A 25489-nucleotide genomic window follows, 5' to 3' on the forward strand; every position below is an offset into this window, starting at 1 on the left:
ACGATGCTCACAGCTAACCACTGATATAATCAAGTGTTTCACAATGGAGAAGTTAGAGAGAAGACTGAAGGAGCTGAAAGGGTTGGTGGCCCCATCAGGAGAGCAACAATACCAACCAACCAGAGCCCCCCAGGGTCTAAACCACCAGCCTGGGAGCACATAGGGAGGGACCCATGACTCCAGCTGTATATGTAGGGGAGGATGGCCTTGTTGGGCATAGGTGGGAGAGAAGATTCTTGGTCCCATGAAAAACGAACACAGAGTGGGGGGGAATGTGATGGTGGGGAGGGGGTAGTGGGGGGTGGGGAGTAGGTGGGGGCCCAGCCTCATAGAAGCACGAGGAGGGGGATGGGATAGGAGGTTTCTGGGTGGTGGGAGGAAGTGAAGTAAGGGGATAAAATGTGAAATGTTAATGTAATACTCAATTTAAAAAAGACAAAAAAAGAAAAAAGAAAGAAAAGAAAGAAAAAGAAAAGAAAAAAAGGAGATTTAATAACACAAATGGAAGGATTTAGAAATTTAGGAGGCAGTTTATGTTAATGGAAACAGCATCATGGAAACAGGAAAATCACACCCTCATAGAAACACAAGGAGAAGGGATGTGTTGTGAGCACTTATTCCCCTAGACTGCCAGTTGGTTCTGACAGGAGGTGCCCTTGGGGTAGACAATAAGGCAACGAGCAGCCGTCAGACTGGTTTTCTAATGCTTTAATTCCACACTCGGGGTCACACACAATTGTTGTGGTTGAGGAGTGGACCTCCTTTTCCACTATCACACACAGACAAAGGAATGTAACTGCTGTGGCTAGTATTCCTAACAGAAGGATAGATAACATGTCATTACAAGACCTGACCAGCGCGTCTCAGGCTCGGGCTCCGACGTCTCGGGATCACCTCTTTGCATTCAGTGAGTCTTGCTCCGATGGCTCGGGTCAGTTCTCTGGGCCCACTGATGATCAGTTGGTGGTCTGTATCTCGTTCATTCACTCGTCGGGCTGAGTGGAGTCCAGACCGGCGTGGAGTTCACAGGCAGGTCATTTTGGGCCGACTTTCCTTCTCTGGTCAGGGTTCTTATACTCCATCCTACCCTTATCCATCCTTAACACTTTACTGCAAACGTCACACTTCTTAATCTATACGCAGGGCTCCTCTGCTGGTTATCTCCTTCCAGCCTTGGCTGGGCTGGTCTTATCTTTTATCCTGGATGTCAGCTGCTTCTCCTAGCTGCTTCTCCTAGCTGCTTCTCCTAGCCTGGCTGTCAGTAGCTGCCTTCCATGTTCACTACAGGATGGGATAAGAGGTTCCTGGATGGTGGGGGGAATGGGATAAGGGGATAAAATTTGAAATGTAAATATTATAACCAATTTAAAAAAGGGAAAAAAGTGAAATAGAGGGAGAGACCTGTAAGAAAATAAAGAGCAAGCAATGCTTCCATGGCTTTGGGTTTGGAATCAGAGCACTCAGAAAACTGGGAATGTTAATACAGATGTCTTGAGTCAGGTCTCTGTTTAAGAAACAGCAAGGAGTGGCTGGGGAGATGGCTGAGTGGGTACAGCACTTGCCAGGCAAATGTGAGAACCTAAGTTTAGATTCTCAGCACCCACGAAAATATCAGCCTGTCTGTAATGTCAGTTCTCAGGAGGCAGAGGCATGGGATTCCTGGGGCAAGCTGGCTTGCTACATTAGGTGAATCTGTAAGCTTTGAGTTCGAGTGAATGACCCTACCTTAATATAAAAGAGGGAGAATGATCAAGTAAGATGTCCAATGTCACATTCCATGCACATGTACAGCACATACACATGACTGAGCATACACAGGCATGTGCAGCACACACACACACACACACACACACACACACACACACACATGCTTATGCACATGTGCTCATTGCTTTTGGTTGCCTGTCAGAATTTGAAGGTAAGATACTATTGCTAAAGAGACCATTAGTTTTCAGTTTGTTCAACCACTTTCCCTTTATGGAACAGCAAAACCACATCACACTTTGTTCCCCTAGCCTGTTTCATTCTTCCTTTATAGCATTCATCGACACTGTATGTATATGCACACATTAATTTTCCATCTTCTCCAATAAGAATACAAGCTCCACAGAGACAGGAACTCTGCTTGATTTGTTCATTGTTATATCTCCAGAATCTAGGGTAGCATTTGACATTTAATAGATGCTTGTTAAATATTTGTTGAGTGAATGAATAAATGGCAAAAGGAAAGAAATGCCAGGAATGCTTTTCCATGATAACAGCAATAAAAACAGAAATAGTATCTGGATAAAGATATGACTATTATAATTATATAGATAGGGGCCAATGTGAAACAAAGACATCTTTTACCTTCTATACTTTGAGAGTGTGCAGAGCAGAACCTCGCCTCTCAGGATCTGACAGTCTTTCTTGAGGATAATGTAAAGGATTTTTGAAGTGCTACAGAATTCGGAAGTAGGAGTCATCACTAGGAACTGGCAGGAATGGAGAGATGGTTTGGTTTGGTTTTGTTTTTTTAGAGAAAAGACTGAATGGGGCTTTGGAGTTTAAGCAGGTTTCAAACAGAGAGGGAATGGTGGCCCAGGGTCTGTGTCTTTTCTCAGAAGTGTGTATTTTGCATAATATTTGGGACTCAAGATATTTGGGACTCAAGAGAATGTAGGCAAATGGAGACTAGATGAATTTAAAGCATTATGCACAGGATCCAGGAGAAGATAGGAGTTAGGGCAGTTACGACAAGAACTAAAAGAGCTGGAGATGATAATTATTTGCCATCAGATTGTGATTTGAAGAGCTGTGACTCGAAGATACTGAAGTATCTCGAAGTAGCTCTTGGTGATTGAATGGAGATTCTGGGGGTGGGGGGTGAGAAATAAGAACAAAAGGTGAAAATCGTGCTTTTGAGCCTAGGAAATCTGAAAACAGCATTTTCACTGGAAATAGAGAAATCAGGAAGGGAAATGGTTTTGGGGTGTGTTGTGGTGATAAGAAGAGGACATTGATTAGCCAAAAATTTCAGCAGTTTTGTTAATATGGAGACTACCTTTGAATTCTTTAGCTAATACTACATGCTACATACAGCAAGTACTAAATGAGTGTTATTGATGGATATCACCATGGGTGGCAAATCAGTTTTCTTCTCTCCAGTGGTAAGGTTATTCTTTATTCTTTTCTCCTGACTCTTCTTCAGTGATCAAATTTACAGTTCTAAGTCTGACTTAGATTTTTTTTTAGCATCTTCAGTTTCAGAGCATCCCAGCTGATTCGGTATGGTAGCAGCAAGAGACAGGAGGATGGGGGAGTTCAAGGTCAAACTGTGTGCTTTATGAGACCCTGACTCTGACAAACCAAACCAAACCAAACCAAACCAAACCAAACCAAACCAAACCAAATCCAAAACCAATGAGCACTTCTGCTAAACCCAAAAGTTAGTTAGGAGTACTCCTCACATTTTCAACATAAATGATCCTTCCGTTTTCTGGTCTCACTTTCTCTTAGGCTCCAGGTTCCTTCTGAAATGCAGATGACTGAGCCCCAGTTATCACAGTTACCAGAAGACACTAGCAAGATAGTACTGTCTGCAAGCTTATCACTTTGCAAGTGGCTACTTTAGCCGTACCAACAAAGCAAATGGAGATTTCTACGAACAGATAAAAACCCATATGCAATCTGTCACTGTTTAGTTTTCACTGGCAAGATTATTTGATGAAGTTAATGAATAGCGAGGTTGGGGGGAGGAGAGGGGGCAGCTGCACTGGAGCAAGGAAGTCAAAGGCAGTCCCCAGTTCATAGACAGAATACAAGAGGAGAAATTGTCCTTGCTGGGCAGTCTTTGCTTCTTGCAGAAAACTGGTTGTAGGTTGTGTGAGAACAAAATTTGAAAGCAGCATTGTAACAATAACAAAAATTCATGGTCAGCAAAGACCACCAACAATTTGTTAAATATAGTCATAATAAAAATATTAAGCCCCTGCAGGGGCAGGGTGACAAAAAAATAAAGGCATACAAGGGCATGCCCAGACAAGTCCAAACAAGCCCAAGTGAGTAATGGGCTATCTGGTGTTTACTTTTCTCTCCCTCCCTTTTCTGGGAGGTCCGAGTTTCTGCAAGTTCTGCCAGTTCTGCAAGTTGCTGATGTTTGAAATATCCAATCATATGTAACCGCGCCAAATTTTCCCGCTCTCCCCAACCTCTACCGATAAATATCCCAAGTTCCCTGGGTCCAGGGCGCGCGGAACCTCTATCTCCTGTGTGAGATATGTTCCAGCCCGAGGGCCCTCGTCATTAAACCTCCTCTGCAATTGCATCAAGGTCTCTCGTGTGTCCTTGGGGCGTGCAGGTCCGGACTTGGGTGAGGGTCCCCTTGCGGGGGGGGGGGTCTTACAGAGGGTCCCCTTGCGGGGGAGTCTAACAGTTGAGCCACTTGATGGGACACTTATCGTCATCAAAATGCTATTATGGGTGGTCTAATATCTGCTGCTCTGAATAAGGCTCACTCAGACTACTAACTAGACGTCTCTGGACCTTCACTTTTAGAACATTATGGTTTATGACCAAATGCTGATAGAGACACATGCAGGATGAATTAAATCTTCTGAATGGGTTATATCACACATTATGTGTCATCATTTTTCTCTTTGTTAGGTAGCTAGACAGACATTAGTAAGCTTGTCGCCATTGAGGATGGGCCCCTCCATTATAATTAGCTTTGCTTTTCTTTAAGGTCTAAAATGCCATATGTAAAGGTGGAGGTATCAGAGCTTTGTTAAAGCTCGTTAAGAGAAAGTTACTTCCTCTTGTTAAAAGAATGGATTCTGAGTTCTACCTCTGGCCCTAATGATGGAGACATATTATTCTGATCAGCCTCAAATGAGAACATTACATGTTGTCCCTTACCATAAGAGTTCCTTTAACCACAACATCTGGGAGGCAGAGGCAGGTGAATCTCTGTGAATTTCTAGTCAGCCTACTCTAAAAGTGAATTCCAGGAGAGCCAGAGCTCTATAGTGAGACCATGTGTCGGAGGGGAAAAAAGAGTTCCATGCATCTGAATTGGCAGAATAAATATTGTGAAAATGGCTATACTACCAAAATTAATTTGCAGATTTAATGCAACACCTTTTAAAATTCTGATATATTTCACAGGTTTAGAAAAATAATACAAGAATTGATATGGAACCACAAAAGACCACAGATAGAAAATAAATCCCAAGGAATAAGAACAATGCTGACAGTAGTGTCGCGAACCCCCCACGCTTGGGCACAAAACTGTTGCGCTTACTGGAGCCCGATGTTGGACGCCAAACTGTTGCAGCCCGTACTGCCCGTTCCGGTCCGAGGGTCAGGGTCTAGCGAGAGAGAGAGTGGGGATAAAGGGGAAGAGACGCGAAGAATGGAGACAAGACAGAGATTCTGATCAAGTCTCGTTTATTGAAGGGAATTCTGAGCTATTTATAGGCTTTTGCCACGTGCCTTGTAGGTGCGTGGATACCACGTGCCTTGCAGGTGTTGATATGACGTAAGCCTTACAGGCGTCTATAGCGTGGACAGCACGTGCACCGCAATGCCTTGCAGACGTGGATAGCACGTGCGCCTTACAGCTGGGGCCAGTAAACAGCAACACAAAATATGTGGGCTATCAGAGTGTGCTTTAGCTGTTGTAGGCTATTGAAAACCAAATCTTTCATCAGGGTATATGGTTCCAGATGGCTGCAAAGTTGATCTAGCCGCTTTCTGCTAAAGACGGCTCCCAACACAGTAGTATAGGAGCTGACCTCAAATTTTCCTGTAGAGCTATAGTATAAGGACAGCTTGGTACTGTCATAAAAGTAGACATTAATATCAATGAAGTAGAATAAAAGAATCCAGGATAAAATGCCAAAGCTATTCACACTTGTTTTTTGACAATGGAAGCAAAAACATATATCAGGAAAAAGATAAGCTACTTAAAAATATGCTGGCAAAAAGGTTCAGAACTAAGTGTTTTAGTTAGGATAGATGATAGAGGTGCTGGTTAGTCAACAAAAGGATGGACGGAGTATTAGGACTATCTTGTACCTCACTGGTACAAATTGGTATAATTATGCTCTAATTGTATTTTGAGAGAAAAGTTTCATTTTAATAGGAAGGGTGATATGTAGGAGGAGCTAAGGTAAGGTGGGAGGAGTACTGAGAGGAAGAGAAGGAGCAAGAAGAGGAGGAGAAGGAGAGGAGAAGCTAGGTGATGAAAGAGAGAAAGAGGGGGGAGACAGGGAGGCAGATGTTCATGTATCTCCACCAGTCAAAGAAAGTTGTTATATTTAGGTTGGGTAGTGGGTTACACCTCTGATTGTGCAATACCAAACTTATAAAGCTTTTGATTAACATTTAAAAAAATGTATAAGTGCAAAAAGGAAAAGGGGGAATGGGATAGGGGTTTTCTAAGAGGGGGATGGGGAAAGGGGATGGCATCTGAAGTGTAAATAAAATATCCAATAAAAAATGGAAAACAATATGCTGGCAAAAAATAAAATATGCTGGCAAAATTGAATTTCTATCCAAAGAAGATAGAAATTAGATTCATATTTTGACTTTGCAAAAAAAAATCAATTAAAGAAACTAAGAACTCTCTGACAGGACTGCAAACTGGCAGTTTAGGCAACTAGGTCCAAGTTTCTGTTTGTCAGAAATGAGAACCTGGATCCAAGAACCCATGCTCAGCCAACCACAGCAGCAGGCAGCCAATCTGAGGACGCCTTGCCACCCTGGAAAGTCCACGGAGCCCCAACCAATCACAAAGGCATTCACACCAGCCAAACAATCAAGGGAAAGAAAGGTAAATGTCACCCACCCCTACGCTAACAGACTTTAAATTGACCCTGCAGAGCACACACCTTGGTCTCCATTCTCCAACAGGGAGACCCCTGCATGCAGGAAATTCTTCTGAATAAATGCTTTTTTACTATTTGAATCTGAGGGGTATCATTCTTCAGCGATTCTTGGACCCTAACACTCAGAAAAGGGAATCCGTATTTTCTGCTTATATATTGACTTCTGAATATTTATGACATAAAGTATTCAAGTAAATATATATTGCCCCTTATACCATTAGTTCTATGCAGAATACCAACCCTCCGGATTCCTTCTATAGAGCAACTGTACAGGACAAACCTAGATGCTCAATAAGGGATGATTAAATTAGCCTGACCTGATCGGTACAAGCTGAAGACATTTCAAGTTAAGCAAAATTTAAAAGATTTATTAGTTGTATTCATGTGTATGTATCTGTGTATGCCATGTGAGTGCAAGTGCCCACAGAGGCCAGAGGAGGAGGATACATCTTCTGAAGTTGGACTTGTGAGCCACCTGTTCTGGGTGCAGGTTCTCTGAAAAAAAAAAAAAAAATCAGCAAATGGTCTTAACCACTGAGCCCCCTCTCTGGACCTTCAAGCTAATTTTTTGAAACTCAGTTTCTTCCTCTGTAAAATGGGGTTGTTGGGAGGCCAGCCTGGTCTACGGAGAGAGTTCCAAGACAGCCAGGGCTACACAGAGAAACGCTTTATGGGAAGATATAAACAAGAGATTGAATGAAAAATGAAAATGGCAGAAACGGAGCCCCTTGGAGGCAGAGGTTTAGGGTAGGAGCAGGGAGAGGAGTGCTGGGAGGAGCCATTGGTGTGAGACTTAGCCTGGGCTTGAGACCCTAACAGAGATAATATGCATACATTTGTCTATCATTCAGAACCTTTACATTCTCTAAGTCTTCAATTGGTAGGTACTAATTCGGCAATGCTAATTTTTTCCTGCTTCTGGAAAAAGGCCACATTCCTTATATAAATCTGTGAGTATTTAATTCAGACCGCAGAGGCACACGGATCCATCGTAACGCCCAGGCTCCCACCCTCGCTCTACAGCAAAAAGGGAAGCAGCAGGAACTTGGGAACTGTTTCTCCACGGCGCGAACGCCTGAGAAAGCGCTTCCGCGTTACTGAGCAGGTGCTAAGTCTTAGCGCGCCCGACGGAACTTCCGGCGGAAGTTCCGCCTCGAGTTCCGCTGGCTCCAATCTGAGCTGGGTCTTGCGGTTGCGCGAGATCTTCGGAGCCTCACCCGGAAGCTGTTGTCTTAAGAGAGCCGCGCGAAGATGCGAATATGAAGTAAGGATTTAGTTTCTCTGAGGCTAGGGGAGGGAGTTTCTCTGAAGAAGGGAGAGCGGATTGAGGATGGCGGGCCCTAAGGGCGGTGACCGGCCGTCGCCTCAGGCCCTCGGGGCCGGGAGAAGATCGGTATGTAGAAGGAGGGCCGTGAGGAAACGTACTTAACGTCTTTCCCTCTTCCCGCCTCCCGCACAGCCCTTTAACTAAGGTGAAGCTGATCAACGAACTGAATGAGCGAGAGGTTCAACTTGGGGTGGCAGAAAAGGTGTCTTGGCACTCGGAATACAAGGACAGCGCCTGGATCTTTCTTGGTGAGGTCCACATTTTTTTTTTTCTCTAGAAATGCCTTCAGAGCCTGCCCCGCCCCCTCCCTGCCCCCCTCTCCTACCCCGCTACTGGTTATTTAGCGCCCCTGGTCATCACTTCTGAACACTGTCAACACCTCAGCTAGTCTGCTCACAGGTCCATTCATTTTTCAGTTGTCTTCTCTGAGAGCCTGTGCTTCTTAGAATTGGTATTTGCCTTTCATTGTATTAAAAAAATCTTGCTACTTGGCTGTTCAAAAACTGTTAACTCCACAGACAACCCCTAATAATGGCAAAGAAACCGAGGGACAGACAGGTTACTGGACTTGCTTAAGGTCACTGCAGCATTCACAACTATGGGGCTTGTGCTCTTAGTGACTGTCACATATCAACGATCTGCCCATCCTCAGAATTATTTTCTCCTGTAATTGGCTTCTGCTCCCAATTGTTTGCTGCACTGTTAGCTACCTGGGCAGACATTAGCTGGCTTGGAAGACATTGAGGGTTGACTCAAAATTAGCTTTACTCCTGCTTAACATTTGAAAGGCCATCTGAAAATGTGGAGGGATATGGGTTTTGTTGTTCGTTAAGGGAAGGCTACTTCTCCTGGTGAAAAGAATACAGACTGTATTATACCCCTGGCCCTGGGTGGATACCGGGACATTAATGTTACATGCTAGTGTGTTCCTTCCTTAAGACTTAATCCAACAGGGCTTTAAATCATCTGTTCAGGAAACACCTGTCAGGAATGCCCAGTCACCTAAAGACACGCTAAGGACAAGAGAGGGAAATGATCCCCAGTGCAGTTGCTGATCTCTGTGTTAAGTCTACCTGCTGTTCTGAGTTCTCACCCCCGCCCCTCCCTTTCTATCTGTTCTCTGTGTGCTGGCTGAAATCCTGAGCATGCTTGTCCCCACCACTCTAGACTTTCCTCACTTCAAATCTAAAGGGTCTCCTGTCCCCTTGCAGCTGCTTCTCTGCCTTCATTTCAGTGCACTCCTGCTTGCTTGACTGCCTAATTCAGACCGCGTGGCTATATCTTATGCAGCTCCCTCCTCCCAGTAGCTGGTGAAATGTACAACTTGCTTCCCTACCAGCTCTCTCTCAAATGCTAATAAAATGGACCTCCCCCCCCCTTAGTCTGTTTTAGAATTATTTTACCAACAAGATTACGAGCCTTTGTAAAAGGGGAACTCTTAAGTGTCTGGTGACAACATTACTATCCTGTATTCACTTTATGTCACAACCAAAATCCCGCAGTTTGCCTTTTGAAAGAGGCTGTTCTAGGTATTGTGTTGAGCACTTTATATGCCTCATTTTATTTTATTTATATAACACTCCTGTGAGGCAAATATGTTAGCGTTCCCTTTTTACACGTGAGGGAAATTGTTTCCTGTGAAACGCTTAACACTTTATAAGTCTTAGTTTGCATGTATGTGAGGGTAATAACAGTATACTTGAACTCAGTGTTTATGAGATCTGAGTCTTGTGCAGGAAATCACCTGCTTTATAGGATTTTGGATGTGAGGACTCAATGATAAGATTAATTTGGTAAGTGATGACCCTAGCCTTTCCCCTCAGAGTTAATTACTTTTTTCTTTTTCTTTTCTTTCTTTTTATCCCTTTTTTTTTTTTTTTGAGGCAGAGTTTTACTATAAAACTCACTGTGCAGACCAGGCTTGCCTCAAACTCACAGAGATCTGAGAGTCAATTACTTTTCTTCTGGACTACTGTCACCATACCCACTCTGTCATTGGAATAGCCTGATATTTCTGAGATCAAGGCTTATTTAAACTGCACCTCCAGTGTCCTAGTGCATAGCATGCTGTAAACACTTGATTAATGTTTGCTGAACTGGAGTGTGTGTTTTCTTCTAGGAGGGCTTCCTTATGAACTGACAGAAGGAGACATCATCTGCGTGTTCTCACAGTAAGTCCTCTGTTATTTCCTGTCTCCTGGATGCATGGAACCGTTTGCTTCCATGGTGTATTTTTGTAACAGTCACAAGGCATTTCAAGCTGGATGGGGGGTTGTACACCTCTAATGCCAGTAGACAAGAGGCTGAGGTAGAAGGATCTCTTGCGGTCAGCCTCGGCTACATAATGCATTCCAGGTCAGCCTGTACTACAAACTGAGACCCTGCCTCAAAAGCCACCAAAGCCATTTTAATTCTAGGCTGAATGACATCCCTGCATGGGGAAGGCTAGACCCTAGATCAGTCCCAGGATAGATAAGGTTCCAGAGAGTTACCACATGGGAGATCCCAGAACTTGAATCATTTGAAAGTCTGAGGGATTTTAGTCCATTTCTGTCATTTTTACTAAGCCTTGTTCAGCATGGGCTTGCATTGGAACAGACTGGGATTCTCCGGAAGGTGCAGTATTGTCCTTTTTCTTTGGGTTCTTGAAAACTCTGAGTCATCCATGGGCACAGGGCTCTCTGAGCCTTACCTGTGTGGTATTGAGTCAAACAGACATAGACCTTGCTGGTATTTACCAGCATTACCGAATTGTTGTCTGAAATGGTTTTACTAATTTCTACTCTAACTGGAATGACTATTTACCACCACCACCACCGCCCCTTTTTTTGGAGATGGGGTTTCTTTGTAGCCCTGGCTTTCCTGCAACTCTCTGTAGACCAGGCTGCCTTTGACTCAGAGACCTCTTTGCCTTTGTCTCCTAAGTGCTGGGATTAAAGGTGTGTACCACAACCCAGTTCAGATCTTGATCAAAGTTATCTGACTCTAAGGTAGAGGGTTAAATTGGGTTTTTATTGGAATTATATTAACATTTTTTTATTAACTTTCTGGGAGATCTTGACATCTTTCTGATAGTGAGTTATCCTATCTAAGAAAAAGAATGTATTTTTAATGATAGTGAGTCATCCTATCAGAAAAAGAATGTATTTTAAAATATATATATATTTATGTCTTTTGAAGATATAATTCTTCATATATGCTGTGTATAGTGCTTGGTTATTAAGTGTATTTCCAAGTATTTTGTCCTTTTTTCTATTATGAAAAGGATTTCCATTCCATTATATTTTCTGATTGTTTTTTGTATATAAAGGGTGACTGACTTTTAACTATGTCCTGTTACTTTATTGAATTGTTAAACTGTTTATTTTTGTTATTGTTTATCTTCAATGCTGTTTAATTTTCTCTATATACTATTGTATATAATCTGCAAACAGAGATACTTTTACTTCTCCTTTTCTGTTATCTGTTTTATCTAATTGCATTGGCTGTGCCTCATTATATTGTCAAATAGTTCTCAACCATAGTTGAATCACATTCACTATTTTACATTGAGTAAGATTCTAGATTTTGGATTGGTATGTATACATAGAATCATGTAATTTATATGTCAATTCCTGTTTTATGAATTTATAAAGCTTTATTTGGAATTGGTTTTATAAGAAGTAAGGTAGACTTTCTATTTTGTATTTAATTAATTTCTGTTTTGGTTTTTATTAAAGCCTGTCTTAAGTTTGTTTTATATGCATTCTTTTTAAGGAATCAAATTCTTTAAGGTTACAGATTTTCCTGAGTATAGCTGCTGGCTTAGCTACATTCTACAAAGTTTCACATATTTAAATTTTTAAAAATTTCTAAGTGGTATATCCTTGACATTTTAAGTTTTGTTGCATTTTAGTTCATCCAACTGTTAGCTAAGAGAATAGGTTTCAGGTTCTAGTTAGTAGTGGGTTTTTAAAAAAATTATTTTAAAAAAGAATTTATGGATGTTTTGCTTGCATGTATGTCAGCACCATCTGAGAGAAGAGGGCACTGGAGTCCTTGGAACTAAAGTTACTGATGCCTGTGCGCCTCCAAGTGTATGCTGGGAATCGAGCCTGGGTCCTCTGGAAGAGCAGCCAATGCTCTTAACTACTGAATCATCTCTAGCTCGAGTAACAGGATTTTGTTTAAAATATTATTTCTAGTTTTATCACACTCATTGTTGAGTATATGCTATACATATTAGAGTTTATTTTTAACAATTTTAACTCTTTATTTACATTTTTTATTTTTTAAATGAATAAAACTTTTTATAAAATAAATAGATATGGGGAGATTGTCAACATTAATCTTGTGAGAGACAAGAAGACTGGGAAATCGAAAGGATTCTGTTTCCTGTGCTATGAAGATCAGAGGAGCACAGTTCTGGCTGTTGACAATTTCAATGGAATTAAGGTAAATGTGCTTACTGTGCAGTCTCTGGCTGGCCTTTTCCTGTGGATGGTTGAGGCTTCACGGTTTTTGCCTGCTGTTTCCAGCTGCAGGAATAATACTGGTCAGCTGGATGTACTGTGGAGGTTGTAGAAGTGCGTAGACAAACTTTTGTTCCAGAGACATGGGTCTGTGACCCCTTATCTGGCAGATGTTATTTCAGCACATTTTCCATTTGTTCTAGTACATTAGGAGTGAAGAGACTAGAGCCACCACTCTTGGATATTGTGCTGTGTCAGGGAATTGGGAGGTTCATCATGGCTATATGAGCTAAGATGGAGCCATGTGTATCTAGTCTAGGATTTCTGTGACTTAACATATTGGCTCCCGGAAATTTTTTAGTTAAAATATAGTTGTCAATTCTGTAAAAATAAGCCATTCTGAAATTTTAAGAGAATGGCATTCAGAAGAAATCATCATCAGAAGAAAATTGCTTTTTCAAAAAAGTGTATCAAAATAAGAAATAGAATAGATGACAGAAGCTTTTGAGGCTTAAAGGTACAAGTAAAAACGTACCCTTGTAGTGGAACAGTGAAATTAATCTTCAGGTTTTAGATGATATCGCCTGCATAGTAAGTGTGTCTGCTTGAAAATAGACTATTTATAGGTCAAAGGATTAATTTTATTGTTGTTCACTTGGAAAACTATAGCTTATTGCCCAGTAATCAGCAGGAACTGAACGTTCCTATATGGTAGGAGTAGAAAAAAGTATGAGAGCTCAAGAGAAAATGAAGTAGTGCCAGGAATGTAGCTCAGTGATAAGAGTGCCTTTGTCATATGCAAGACCGTGAGGTCAGTACCACGACCACCATCAATCACAGCAACACAAAAGAATTTGTTCCCTTGGATCTTATTGTGCCTCCTGATTACTTTGTTGAAAAAGCAGCTATACCACTAAATTTCATGTTTCTGGTCCTCATGCTTTCCTAGGGCATGTTGTTTTCTTATTAAATGCTGTGTATAAGTTTGTATGTATGTACACACATTCATGCACTCACATTTAGGTCAGGCATCATTCCTTAGAATCTGTCTACCATTTCTTTCCTCCTCTTCTTCCTCCTCTTCCTCTTTATATATATTTGGTTTTTGGTTTTTTTTTTTTTTTTTTTTTTTTTTTGAGACACAGTTTCTCTGTGTGGCCTTAGCCGTCCTGGAACTTAGTTCTGTAGACCAGGCTGGCCTCAAACTCAAAGAAATTCCTCTGCCTCTACCAGGTTGTTCCTCCTCCTCCTCCTCTTCCTCTTCTTCCTCCTTTTTCTCCTCTCTCCTCCCTTTCTTTCGACAGGATGTCTCACTTCTCAGAACTGATGAAGTAGGCTAGGTTGCTTGGCCAATGAGCCCCAGAAGTATTCCTCTTTCTGCTTCCTAATGCTGGAGTTACAAGTGTGTGCCACCACACTAATACAGGGGTTCTTGGAATTAACCTCAGGTTCTTATTCTTACAAGGCAAGTTTTACTAACTGAACACAGTTCCTTATAGACAATCATTTGTGCTTTAAATTGTAAATTCTCACTGTTTTTCATGATTCTGTGCTTTAAGGCAATACTTCTGAGTGTTTTTTTAAAACTTTGTGATACACATAGAATATGAAGAGATTTATTTGCATGGCACCTGTAGTATATCGAAGGAGGAGGGATGGGCTCTGCACAATTGCTTCAGAGGGCTCACTTGCCCCCAGGCCCATTTAGTGGCCCCGAGAGCCGAGTGGTGTGTATTAATGCATGCCTTCTTTAATTGTTTTATATAAGGCAGTGGGTGTAGTTCGAACCTTGGTTCTCTAGTTTGTTTAAATAGTTTGATGCAGGAGCTGTCTTTGCTGAAACATTTCCCTTTTGCTTAGATTAAAGGAAGAACTATCCGTGTGGACCATGTATCTAATTACCGGGCTCCTCAGGAATCAGAAGATGTGGATGATATGACTAGAGAGCTCCAGGAGAAGGGCTGTGGGGCTAAAACACCCCCGTCAAGTCCTCCTGAAGTCTCTGAAGACGAAGATGCCAAACTCTCAAAAAAGCACAAAAAAGGTAGAGTATTAAACTCAGGAGAAGAGTGGGTAGTCTTAGGGTCTTCTTTTCCAAGCATGCACAGATAGTCAGTAATCCACTCTTCAGTATAAAAGGGGAAGGTGTGAGAATGCTTACTTTGGTTGAGAAAGCAGAGGTATCTAAGGGAGGAAGGCTAGTAGTATGGGCAGAATTAATGTCTTCTGAAATTTATATGTTGCAGTCCTAACCCTTGGGGATCTCAAAATGAGATTGGTTTTGGAGATACAGCCCTTATGTTAGTTGTCATGTACACCTTGTCCCATCAGGAGTAACAGGTGTCCAGTTTGATTCCTAAAGACATTTGTCAGGAGACATAGCCTGTGACTGCTCCATGTTGCCGCCTGGAATTCATCTTTCATCACATTCTCCATCTGCTAGCATGGGAACATTGGGGAATGGCTCAGTTTTATATGATCTACAGAAAGAAGAAAGGCACATTTTAAAGAGACTTTTTGTATGTTTTCTTTTTCTTCTTAATTTCCCCCCCTCCCAGACAAAAAAGAGAAAAAGAAAAAAAAGAAAGAAAAGGAGAAGACTGAACGCCAGGTCCAAGCAGAGCTGCCATCCTGCTCCAAAAGCACAACAGTAAAGGAAAAGGATGAGCATAGCTCGAAGAAGCACAGCAGCAAGACCTCAGAGAGAGCACAGAAGTCTGAATATAGAGAGAGGAAGAAGAGTCACTCAGGTTCCCCTGATGGCAGGAGTTCCTACAGTGGTAGAGTAGAGGACCCTGAGTGGGAGGCAAAGAAAGAGAAACCCAAGCATGAGCATAAGTCCTCAAGCAGGAGGGAGGGTGAAGAAAAGAGCAGAGAGAAGGATAGAGGGAGGAGCTCAGGCACTCATTCCAGCAGGCATGGTGGGCATTCTGAAAGGTGGAGTCATGGAAGTAGAAGTAGGAGTCCAGATAAGTCCTATAGGCACAGAAAGCATGGGCACTCTCGGGAGCGCGAGTCCTTCCATTCTAGTGACCGTAGACATTACTGAAGCCTGTTCCAGCTGCCCAGTTCTTTGAAAACGAATTTTGTTGCATAATGCCAGTTTCTCTTTGTTGTTGTTATTTCTATATATAAAAATTTGGGGACCAAATGTTTTGAATCCCTTACATGACAGAGTTGTTGAAAAGGCTATAGTTTCAATAGCTAGATATCTGTTTTAAAACAAACAAACAAACAAACTAAAAAACATGATCCATTGTCCCTGGGGAAATATTTAAATAAATATTTAAATATTTAGTACTGACCAGAGTATGTGCCTAAAATTTGGTTTATAAATTTGGCCCTTAAACCCACAAACCTCTGATTTAAGGTAAGATTTTTCAGGGAAGTCAAAACTCAAGACAATGCTGAAGTTCTAGTCTTCGTGTTACTTATTTAGAGGCCAGCACTGTAGGAACCTACCAGATGGCAGATACAACTGTAAAGAGGTAGCTCCGGAGATTCGTTGTTTTTAGTTTTTGATGGTTATATACATGTCTATGTATTTTTTCTTTGTAACTTATTTATTTGTATTGAGATGAAATTCGTATAAAGTAAAGTTAACCATTCTAAACAGTTCAGTGACATTTGGTCCATTCAGTGTTGGATGAATACCATTTTCATGTATCTCTAAATCGTTTATACCATTCTCTGTTCTTGAGTAGAGACAATCTCTGAGAAACACAAATAGGCTTTGTTTCTATGGATTCAGCTCTTTGTCACTTTTCTCATTTCTGTGACAAAATGTCAAAATGCCAATGAAAGCAGTTTAAGGAAGGTTTATTTTCTCGTGTTTGTGTGCTCCTGTGCATGTATGTGTGGGAGCTGTGGATCAACTTTTGAGTGTCTGCCTCTTTCTATCTTTCTTTGAGACAGAATCTCTTGCTGCACTGAGTTAGACTGGCTTGGCTAACTGCTGTGTCTTTGGGAACTGCTTGCCTCTCTTCTCTTCCAGTACTGGGGTCACAGGTACGAAAGTGCTGCAAATCCAAACTCCATTACTTCCCATGCCCACTCAAATTCATAACCTTTTATTCTTTATTACTGTTACTTATAATATTGAATAATTATGTACATAGAACCTGATGGAGTCTGTTTGGTGTGCATTTATTATGTTTTAGGGTTGACCACTTGTTTAGATAAACATTTAAGGAACTCTTCTTGGGGAAGACTAATTTTCCTTCTCATCAGTCTTTAATTGCCCATAGTTCTTCATTTAGGGTTGGGGCCTTTGAGATTTCTGCTATTCACACTGGCAAGTCAACTGATATAATTATTCAGGTCTCTTTTAAGCAGCCATATTGCTGAGATTTCCTGAGTATAGAAGCATAGCTCTTAGAATCTTTCCTCTCCTTCCTCTGTGATGTTCCCTGAGCTTTAGGTGGAGGGACGTGTTGTAGGTTTATTGATTGGGCCTGGACACCCTATTGTCAGCTGTTCTCTACATTTTGACTAGTTACTACTATAATTGTAAAAAGAAGCTTCTTTGATGAGGTGAGACATCTACACTGATTGGTGAGTATAAAGGTTTTAGAGTGCAGTTAAGAGTCACACTAGTTTAGGAAAGTGGGAGTAGTAGGTTTTCTAAGATCCATCACCTCTTAGCTGTGAATAGCTGATTAAGATCGTAGTACCAGGTATGATTTCCCTCCTGTTGAATAGACTTAAGTCTAATTAGACAGCTGTTGGTTACCACCAAAATATAAGTGCCAGTATTGAACCTTTAGGGATAACATGCCATACTGATAGCTGCAAATTGTAGGCGTCACAGCATAGGACTAGTGATTGCTTCCTCCCTTGGCAACTTTTGGTATAATTAAAGCTAGTCCTCAGAGAGGAGGCTTTCAGGTCAAATCTAGCTCAAATCCTCTTGGGTCTGATATCCAAAGTGGGTGGTGCCTTCTGCAATAGAAACTGACTTTCAATTTCAGGGAGGCAACCAAGGGTAACAGCAATAACCTATATTGTTTGGGGAGTCTCTTGGACTCCCTTGACCAACAACTGGAACAGATTTCTCATGCCTGATACTGGGCTTTTATTAGATAGTTTAGGTATCCTGGATGGTTTTGTGTGTCAACTTGACACAATCTAGAGTCACCAGAGAGGAAGGAGCATTCGTTGAGAAAATGCCTCCATGAGATCCAGTTATAAGGAAGGCATTTTCTCAATGACCAATAGGGGGAAGGCCTAGCCCATAGTAAGTGGTGCCATCCCTGGTGTGGTCATTCTGAGTTCTATAAGAAGCCACAGGAAGCAAGCCAGTAAGCAGCATCCCTCCATGGCCTCTGCATCCATCGGCTTTGGCCTCCAGGTTCCAGCCCTACTTGAGTTCCTGGCATGAATTCCTCCATGTTGAATTATGATCTGGAAGTATAACCCAAATAAACCCTTTCTTCCCCAACTTGCTTTTTGGTTGTGATGTTTCCTTACAGTAATAGAAACCCTAAGTAAGAAACTAGGGTTCTTTTAAATTTTTTTTTTTATTGAAAATAGAGTTTTTTTCCTCATGTAATATATTCTGTTTATGGTCTCTGCTCCTGCTACCTCTTCCAGTTCTTCCCTACCTCCCCTTCCATCCACTTTCCATCTCTCGTTATAAAACCAACAAACATTTAAAGGTCAATAGTAAAGTAAAATATATAATAAAAATAATACATTGGAATTAGACAAATAGACGGAAAATAGTGCAAGAGAAGGCACAAGACTCAGAGATCTACTTGTTTCCACACTCAGGAATCCCATAAAAGATGCTAGACTGGAAGCCATAATACATACACAAACAACAGGGCACTTAAAGTCACAGGCCCTGTGCATGCTGTCTCAGTCTCTGAGTTCACGTGAGCTCTGTTCATGTTGATTTAGAAGGTCTTGTTTTTCTGGTGTCCTCCATCCCCTCTGGCTCTTACATTCTTTCTGCCTCCTCTTCCACAGGATTCCCTGAGCCCGGAGGGTGTTGTGGGGTAGCCATCAGTAACGACTGCTCAGATACCAGTTTAAGCCAGTAGAAAGTTTATCAGCCAGCCAGCGACTACACTGGTGTTCAGGATCCCAGTGTAACACTGAATCTTTCTCAGGGTGAGCATTTAAGTACAAAAAAACCCCATATTCTGGGTCGACAGATTTCAGTTAACAAGAACAGTTAGCTAGAAGAGTTAACTACAGAAGCAAAAAAGTAAGGTTAGTACATTTAGTCATTCCCAGAACTATGAAAGATTAGGTCTTTGTTTTCATTTTAGCAGGTAGTACTGTCTAAATTTTGAGTTTTATGTCCCGAATAGTCTTTCAGTCATGGAGTCAGTTGTGCTAAAGTCTGGGGCCTGTTAAAGCCTAGGGGCCTGTTACTTTCCACACTGGTCTTGGTAAATGAGTAAAATAGAAGACTTACCCTTCTCTAAAGAGGTGAAGCTGGTCTTATGTTGGTCTGGCATGGCCATGGTGGGGACAGAATGAGATGGATCCTGCCCCTGGTATAGGCCCAGTGGTTGTGGGCCTCCATGCGTGTCCCGGCTGCTGTGACAACCTGCAGCACACCACCAGTTTTTTGGTCCATTTCTCTCTATTGAGTCCCAATAAATGGAGCTCAACAACGTATGTAAGTCAGACCAATACATGTGTGTTGTTAGGGAAGAATCCTTCATCGAATGAAAGAAACCTGGAATAAATGACTGGATTGATGTGTAAAATAAAAGACTGGGCTTATGATATGAAGAGATGAGCCATCCAGAGAATTTTTTAGAACAGCAAGAGAGAACTGCTTGGAGAACTGTCTGGAGCAAAACAGAGAGATGTCTGGAGATGTCCACAGTAAGTGGATCCGAGAGAAAGAAAACAGGAGAGAGAGAAAGCAGGCTGGAAATACATCTCCAGCAGAATATAGGCCACCAGCTTGGACTCACGATTTGACTTCTATCATTTGTTTCACGGATCCCAAGACACCCCTTCTCCCAGAACCCCTCCTCAAGCAAGGCTGGTCCTTGGCAGTCCTAAGGATCATTAATTGTAGTGAACTCATACATAATTGGCTATGTAGTTTAAGATGCAGGGCTCCACTGTTAATCCAATCAGAATGAGAATTAAAGACCCAGCCAGTGTTGATAGCAGAGTAGCTTGCCTGGGGATCTAAAGATCACAGACTGGTATCAATTCTTTGATTTATGTCTTTGGCCCTTTCACTTTTTGAGGTTTTCCCCACGCATGGCAAGGTTTTTTTTTTTTTTTTTTTTCTTTTTTCTTCCAGTTTCCAAGACCATCCTTTATTTTAAGAGATGAATAAACAAGTCAATGCCTGGGGTGTGGGTGGTTAATACACAACAGGAGCTGGCAGCATGCACCTGGCAGGGGGGGATGGGGGTTCACCCCTGAAGGGACGCTTCTCATCCTGGGCAGGGGCCAAAGCCCACCTGCAATCTCCCTAAGGAAAAACAGTCTTGGAATTCACACACTGTGAGGTCTAGCAAGGATCTCATAGCATCAGCTTCAGGACCTTTTTTTCACCCCCGGGACCACTGGGGTCCTGGGGTGCTCAGTAAGGCAGGTAAAAGGGTGTTTACCCCAGTCTCAAAGAGAAACCATGCTGCCTCAAGGTGTCCCGCGGGAGAGAGAAATAACCTCTAGGGGCAGCCTGGGTGGGAGGAAATCCTGTAAGTAGCAGCAGGGATTATCTACCCGTGCTGAAGCCCTCCAGCACACGGTCACTTCGCTCTGACAACCAGTACCCCGTCATAGCTGCCACAGCTCCAATGAAGATGGCAGTGAACACCAAGTCACCCTTAGCAGCAAGCGTGGCCAGTGCACAGCAAAGAACATCTGCGGCAGGACCACTATTTCATCCTCCGTCATCTCCGTCATCTCCGCTAAGAAGCCCGCTGACTCTGGGACCTCATCCTTCAGATGCCGTCCTCTGGGCTGTAGCCTTCAGCACAGACACGGTGGTAGCTACCCTCCGTGTTTTCACACTGCTCATTCTCTTTTGGATACACCACTGTCTCACACTCATCCAGATCTAGGCACTTGGAGCCCACCTGCTGGTAGCCAGGGCTGCATTTTTTGCAACACCCTGGCCCTGCTCCCATACAGCTCAGGCAGGCCTTTGCACAATCTTTGCACTCATAGGATCCTTTTGTGTTCACACAGAACTGGTCGGGCTCCACAGGTGGCTTGCTCTGTACCACACTCATCCATGTCTACACACTTGAGGTGATGTAGGGCCCAGCCTTTCTTGCACTGCAGACAGTGGGATTCCTCAGGCCCTGTGCAGCTGGCACAGGGACCAGAAAATGCTGAACATACCCAGATGGCTGCTGTTGCGCTCCCCCTCAAAGTAGCCAAGGCCACACTGGCCACAGGCCTTGCCCCCATAGCCGGCTTGGCAGTCACAGTGCCCCCTGCCCCCTCGAGTCCCTTCCCCTTCATACTGCCTATAGCCACTGCAGGGCCTCTCTGTGCCCCCAAGACATGGCAGGCAGAAGGGTCGTAAGGTGCCAGAGGGGCAGCAGAGCTTCAGGGCATTGGAACAGAGCCACTGGAAGAGGTCCGGGCATCTTGCTGCCTGTGAAACCACCCAGCCTCCACCAGCTTCTCACTCAGCTCTAGCAGATGGTGGTACTAGAAGTCTGACTTGCTGCACAGGCCTCCACCAGGCGGGTCCCACTGTCTTTGTATTTGGACAACTTCTTTTCCTCCCGGGCAGTGTTTCCACCACCGATGTTGTCCCGGATAGTTTGCTCCAGGCCCTTGTTGAAGCTATCCACCAGTGCCCAGCAGGTATGAAATGGATGGGGCTCAGCTCGGGGAGAAGAATGGGGAGGAAGAGAGGGTTGGAGCCAGATAGGTCCTGGGAGGCTCAGAAACAGGCTCAAGCACCAGAGCAGAGATGACACCAGGCCCCTTAGGGGCTGTGGAGCCATCTTTTCCCAGGCTGGGGACATGCAGATAGAGGGCAGGGTTCACTGGAGAAGCCATGCTGTAAGGAGGAAAGCGATGACTTGGTTCTGAGGTGCCTTGGAGTTTAGAGCCCCAGACCTAAGTAATTACAAAACAAGGATGAATTGGGGTTCTGGAAGCAGAGGCACTGGGAGCGGGGAAAGAGCCTTATCTGCAATTCCAGCAGAGAAATTATTTCTCCGTTACGGTAGGGGGAGGTGGCCAGGATCGCTGGCAAAAGAATAGGCATCAGCCCATTGTTTTAGGGTCTCAGTGAGTTATTAGGGGCCAGAATTAGAGAGCGGAAGGGTTAGATCCCAAAATATTCTAAGAGAAAAGCGAACGTTTTTTCTAATTACTCTTGATCAATGGGCATAGAAACAACAGGTTTCTCCCAAAGTCATAGTTTCCTTTATCCAATGAGATGTAAGTCTAAGCTTCTTTAATTTTGTAGGATTATTTCTGCAAGTAATCAGCTTGCTTTAATTCAGAAATAGAAGTTTAATATCTCTAGATCCTTAACCAACCTGTCTAGTTAAGTTTTGAAAGTGTCAGAAGAAGCACATTTAGTCTATGGCCACCAAGTAGCCTCAGGGGCTTGGTGATACTGCTGTTATCCAGATGACTTAACCCATAAGGCAAAACAACAGGCATCAGAAGAAGGGGAAGTGCCTAGGTTAAAAGTTTTGGATATTATATTAGTTCCACCCCTTTGTATGTCCTCTAATGTTAATTTTGGGCACCCCAATCTCAGTGAATCTTGTCAGCAAAAGGACTGACAGCTTGGTTAGTTCCAATCTATATGTATGGCCACAGGCTAAGCTTAATCAGCAACCTTGCAGATCAGGCTGGGAATAACTAACTCTATATCCATCATCCCTTCCTGTTCCCAGGTTTTGCCTGTTTTTCAAAGGCCATCTTTCTTACAGATTCCTTCATTTTTAATTTTATGGCCATTGGATTACATTTTTCTGCTGTGCATTTTTTTTGGAAGAAGTCTTTCTGTATATTCATCTGTGTGTTTTCAGGAAGCCTGTTTCACAACCCCAAATTTTGCAATGAAAACTCTCTTGTTCCTGCAACCGGTCTCAGCCACAGGGCATGCATAGAATTGTAAATTCAGTATTCCTATCTCAGAAGATAAATTCCCACAGCTTTTCTTTTCTTTTTTTTTTTTTTTTCAATAAAAGCAGACACTTAAAATAGGCATCAGTAAGTAAAAAGGTCAAGGTGGAATATGGGTTCCTGGTCTGCATCCGTATTAGCAATGCCTCCCCGGTATCTGTCTTCTCAGTTTCCAGGTCCAGTCCTGAGGGCAATGGGTGTTGGACCATAACCCTGTATTCATACCAAACGTAAGATTCAGGAGGAGGTAGAAGGGCATGGAGTACAAAGACCTGGGGACCACAAAACCTTAATTTTAATGGGTCCATTACAAAGACAGTCCATTTGGCTGTGTCTGTGACTTCTGCTCTTTTGACCTGGATGTGGCAGATCCATGATGTAATGCCAGCAGCCTTCACAGCCATGGGCGTGGAGAGAATCACCATGTAGGATCCTTTCCAAGTTAGTTTCAGTGCCTTTTTGGTTACCTGTTTAACCAAGACAGTATCATTGGACTCAGATGGTGGACTTTTGGAGATTTCAGTGAACAGCCTTTATTGGAGAACTGGAGAGCCTGTAGTGACTTGAGAAAGGAATATCAGAGAGTTTTGCCAACTGTTTGTCTCTGAGCCTGGGAAACAGTGGGGGAGGTCTTCCAAATATAATCTTATAGAGGATAAATCTCAAATTATATGGGGATTCAGTGAGCTCAAAGCCCAAAGGAAGGAGGTCTATCCATCCTTCACTGGACTCCAATGAGAATGTTGTTAGGCTTGATATCTTGTTTGTTTATTGTTTTGTACCTGCTCAGAATTCCGAGGTCTGCACTATGAAGTTTTTAATCTATACCTAAATCTTTAACTATTAATTGAGAAGTTTTTTTTTTGGCTATGAAAGCCTGGCCATTGTTGGACCCCACTGCTAAGGGGAGAAGACATTAGGAGATGCATTCCTGGAGGAGCTTTGTATCTACTTCTTGAACAGTTTCAGTCTCAGTGGAGAACACTTCTACCCACCTGGAAAAAGTATCAATGAAAACTAGTATTTTTATTCTTCCCTGGAAGGCCAGATGTTTTTTTTTTTTCCTGGAGTATGCTGGGGTGTTGGCCTCTCATTCAGACCCCTTCCAGGGTAAGGACTCTCTGGGATTCATTTGAATGCAAACCTGGCATCTAGCTGAGACATTTCGTGCTAGGCTGTCCAGTTTAGGTATAACTGAGCAACTTAGAATGTCTTATGGACCCCAGAAGAATAGCCTGGAGAAGGTCAATTACCTCCCTTTGGTCTTTATCAACCTGTGGGTTTGAGCTGTCTATTTTTCTTTTTAATTGTCTGTTTCCTCTTAGTTGTACCATGGGGTTTCAGGCAGCACTGGGTTGGGGTATGCTGTCAGAATATCAATAGGCCCTGTTTGGTTTTAAGGCTGTTTGTCTGGCAGCCAGGTCAGTGACCTTGGTAATTTTGGCTTCAGGAGAGTCATCTTTTTGATGTTCTCAGCAGTGGGGCCATGGAGGATAGCAATTTGTAGCAGAAGCCAAGTAGCCTCCAGGAGGGTCAAGATTTTCTGTTTTTAAATTCCTTTGCCTTCTTTCTCTATCGACCATATCATGGGCATGTTCTGTACTAAAGACACAGCAACTGTCTATGTCCATGGTTGAGAGCCTGGGTCAGATCTATCAGTTCTGCTCTCTGGGCTGAGGTACCTGGCTTGGGCCCAAATTGCTTCTGTTAAAATAACTATTACCGTTCCTGTGTATCTGTGTATCTGGTGGCAGTCATGGATGAGTGCCTGCAGGTTGTCTGTCATCAAGCAAGAGGGTAGCGGGACTTGTGGCAGTGGGTTTCTTAAGCCAGACTCAGGGGTGGTCCAGAAATAGGGCCTGGTACTGGGTCACTCAGGCATTAGACTTCCAGTGTTCTGGTGTTCTTTGGAGAAAGGCTTCAGTGGCATAGGGTGCTGATGTAAGTTATAAGATCCAAGCCCCATTTTTTTTTTATTAGACAGGCAGTACCCTTCACAGCTTTTAGACCAGTGGACCATTCTGTGGCTACAGGGTCTAATCAATTGTCCAAGCATGTCACAGGGAATTTCCATGGCCCCAAAGTTAGGGTTAAAACTATTTTTGTAATGTCTTTTGTTTTGTGCACAAACAGATGAAAAGGTTTTGAGACATCTGGAAGTGCTAGGAGTGGAATCCAAGTCAAAGCTGTTTTTAAAGCCTCAAATGCCTTTTTGTTTAGTCTCAGTCTAGATTAGGGACTCAGTGCCCCACTTTGTGCTGGTGTATAGAGGCCTGGTATCCAAAGTCAGCAATACCCAACTGTACATAGGAACTCTTGAACTTGTCTCCTAGTATTTGGAGTTGGGATCTGAAGGATGGCAGCAATCCTACAGGCTCCTTTTGCCTCCCTTCGGCTGGTAGCCAAGATAAGTAGCCTCTGATGTACAAAGAGGGGTTTTCTTAGTAGATATTCTGTAGCCTACGGTCTCTAACTCTTGCAGCAGTCCTCCAGTGGCCCTTTAATAATTTATTTTAGTTTTAGAGGCTAGGTAGAGGTCATTTACATATTTTTAGACTATGGTCTAGGAAACCTGATAGAAAGGCAAGAGATTAGCATTTACTGTCTTTAAATCCTTGCAGCAATCTGTTCCAGGTATGTTGCTCACTGTCTGAGTCTGTCCATTTAAAAGCAAAGATTGGTTGACTCACCTCTGCCAATGGCAGACTGAAAAAATGCATTTTTCAGTTCCAAGACATTGTACACCTGTTTCTCTG

General features: G+C 42.8%; 1 protein-coding gene and 1 pseudogene across 1 annotated transcript; one reads left to right on the plus strand and one right to left on the minus strand.

Annotated features, from left to right (window-relative positions):
* The first annotated feature begins 8002 nt into the window (after nucleotides 1-8002).
* Rbmx2 (RNA binding motif protein X-linked 2) lies at nucleotides 8003-16262 on the plus strand. Its single transcript, XM_034484766.2, has 6 exons — nucleotides 8003-8133; nucleotides 8329-8444; nucleotides 10316-10367; nucleotides 12501-12630; nucleotides 14508-14691; nucleotides 15206-16262. Exons 1-6 carry the CDS (start codon nucleotides 8129-8131, stop codon nucleotides 15694-15696), a joined length of 978 nt encoding a protein of 325 aa, XP_034340657.1. The 5' UTR covers nucleotides 8003-8128; the 3' UTR covers nucleotides 15697-16262.
* Nucleotides 16263-20343: 4081 nt separating this feature from the next.
* Nucleotides 20344-21592, minus strand: LOC117695269 (protein disulfide isomerase Creld1 pseudogene; annotated as a pseudogene).
* Nucleotides 21593-25489: the final 3897 nt, after the last annotated feature.

The sequence above is a fragment of the Arvicanthis niloticus genome, chromosome X (assembly GCF_011762505.2).
Source record: "Arvicanthis niloticus isolate mArvNil1 chromosome X, mArvNil1.pat.X, whole genome shotgun sequence".
In the NCBI taxonomy this organism is placed as follows: Eukaryota; Metazoa; Chordata; class Mammalia; order Rodentia; family Muridae; genus Arvicanthis; species Arvicanthis niloticus.

What these genes read in the sequence shown, in the direction of transcription:
- Rbmx2 (XM_034484766.2), top strand. An exon ending in ATCATCTGCGTGTTCTCACA is followed by an intron (nt 10,368 to 12,500) that starts GTAAGTCCTCTG and finishes TAAAATAAATAG; the next exon opens with ATATGGGGAGATTGTCAACA. An exon ending in ACAATTTCAATGGAATTAAG is followed by an intron (nt 12,631 to 14,507) that starts GTAAATGTGCTT and finishes CCTTTTGCTTAG; the next exon opens with ATTAAAGGAAGAACTATCCG.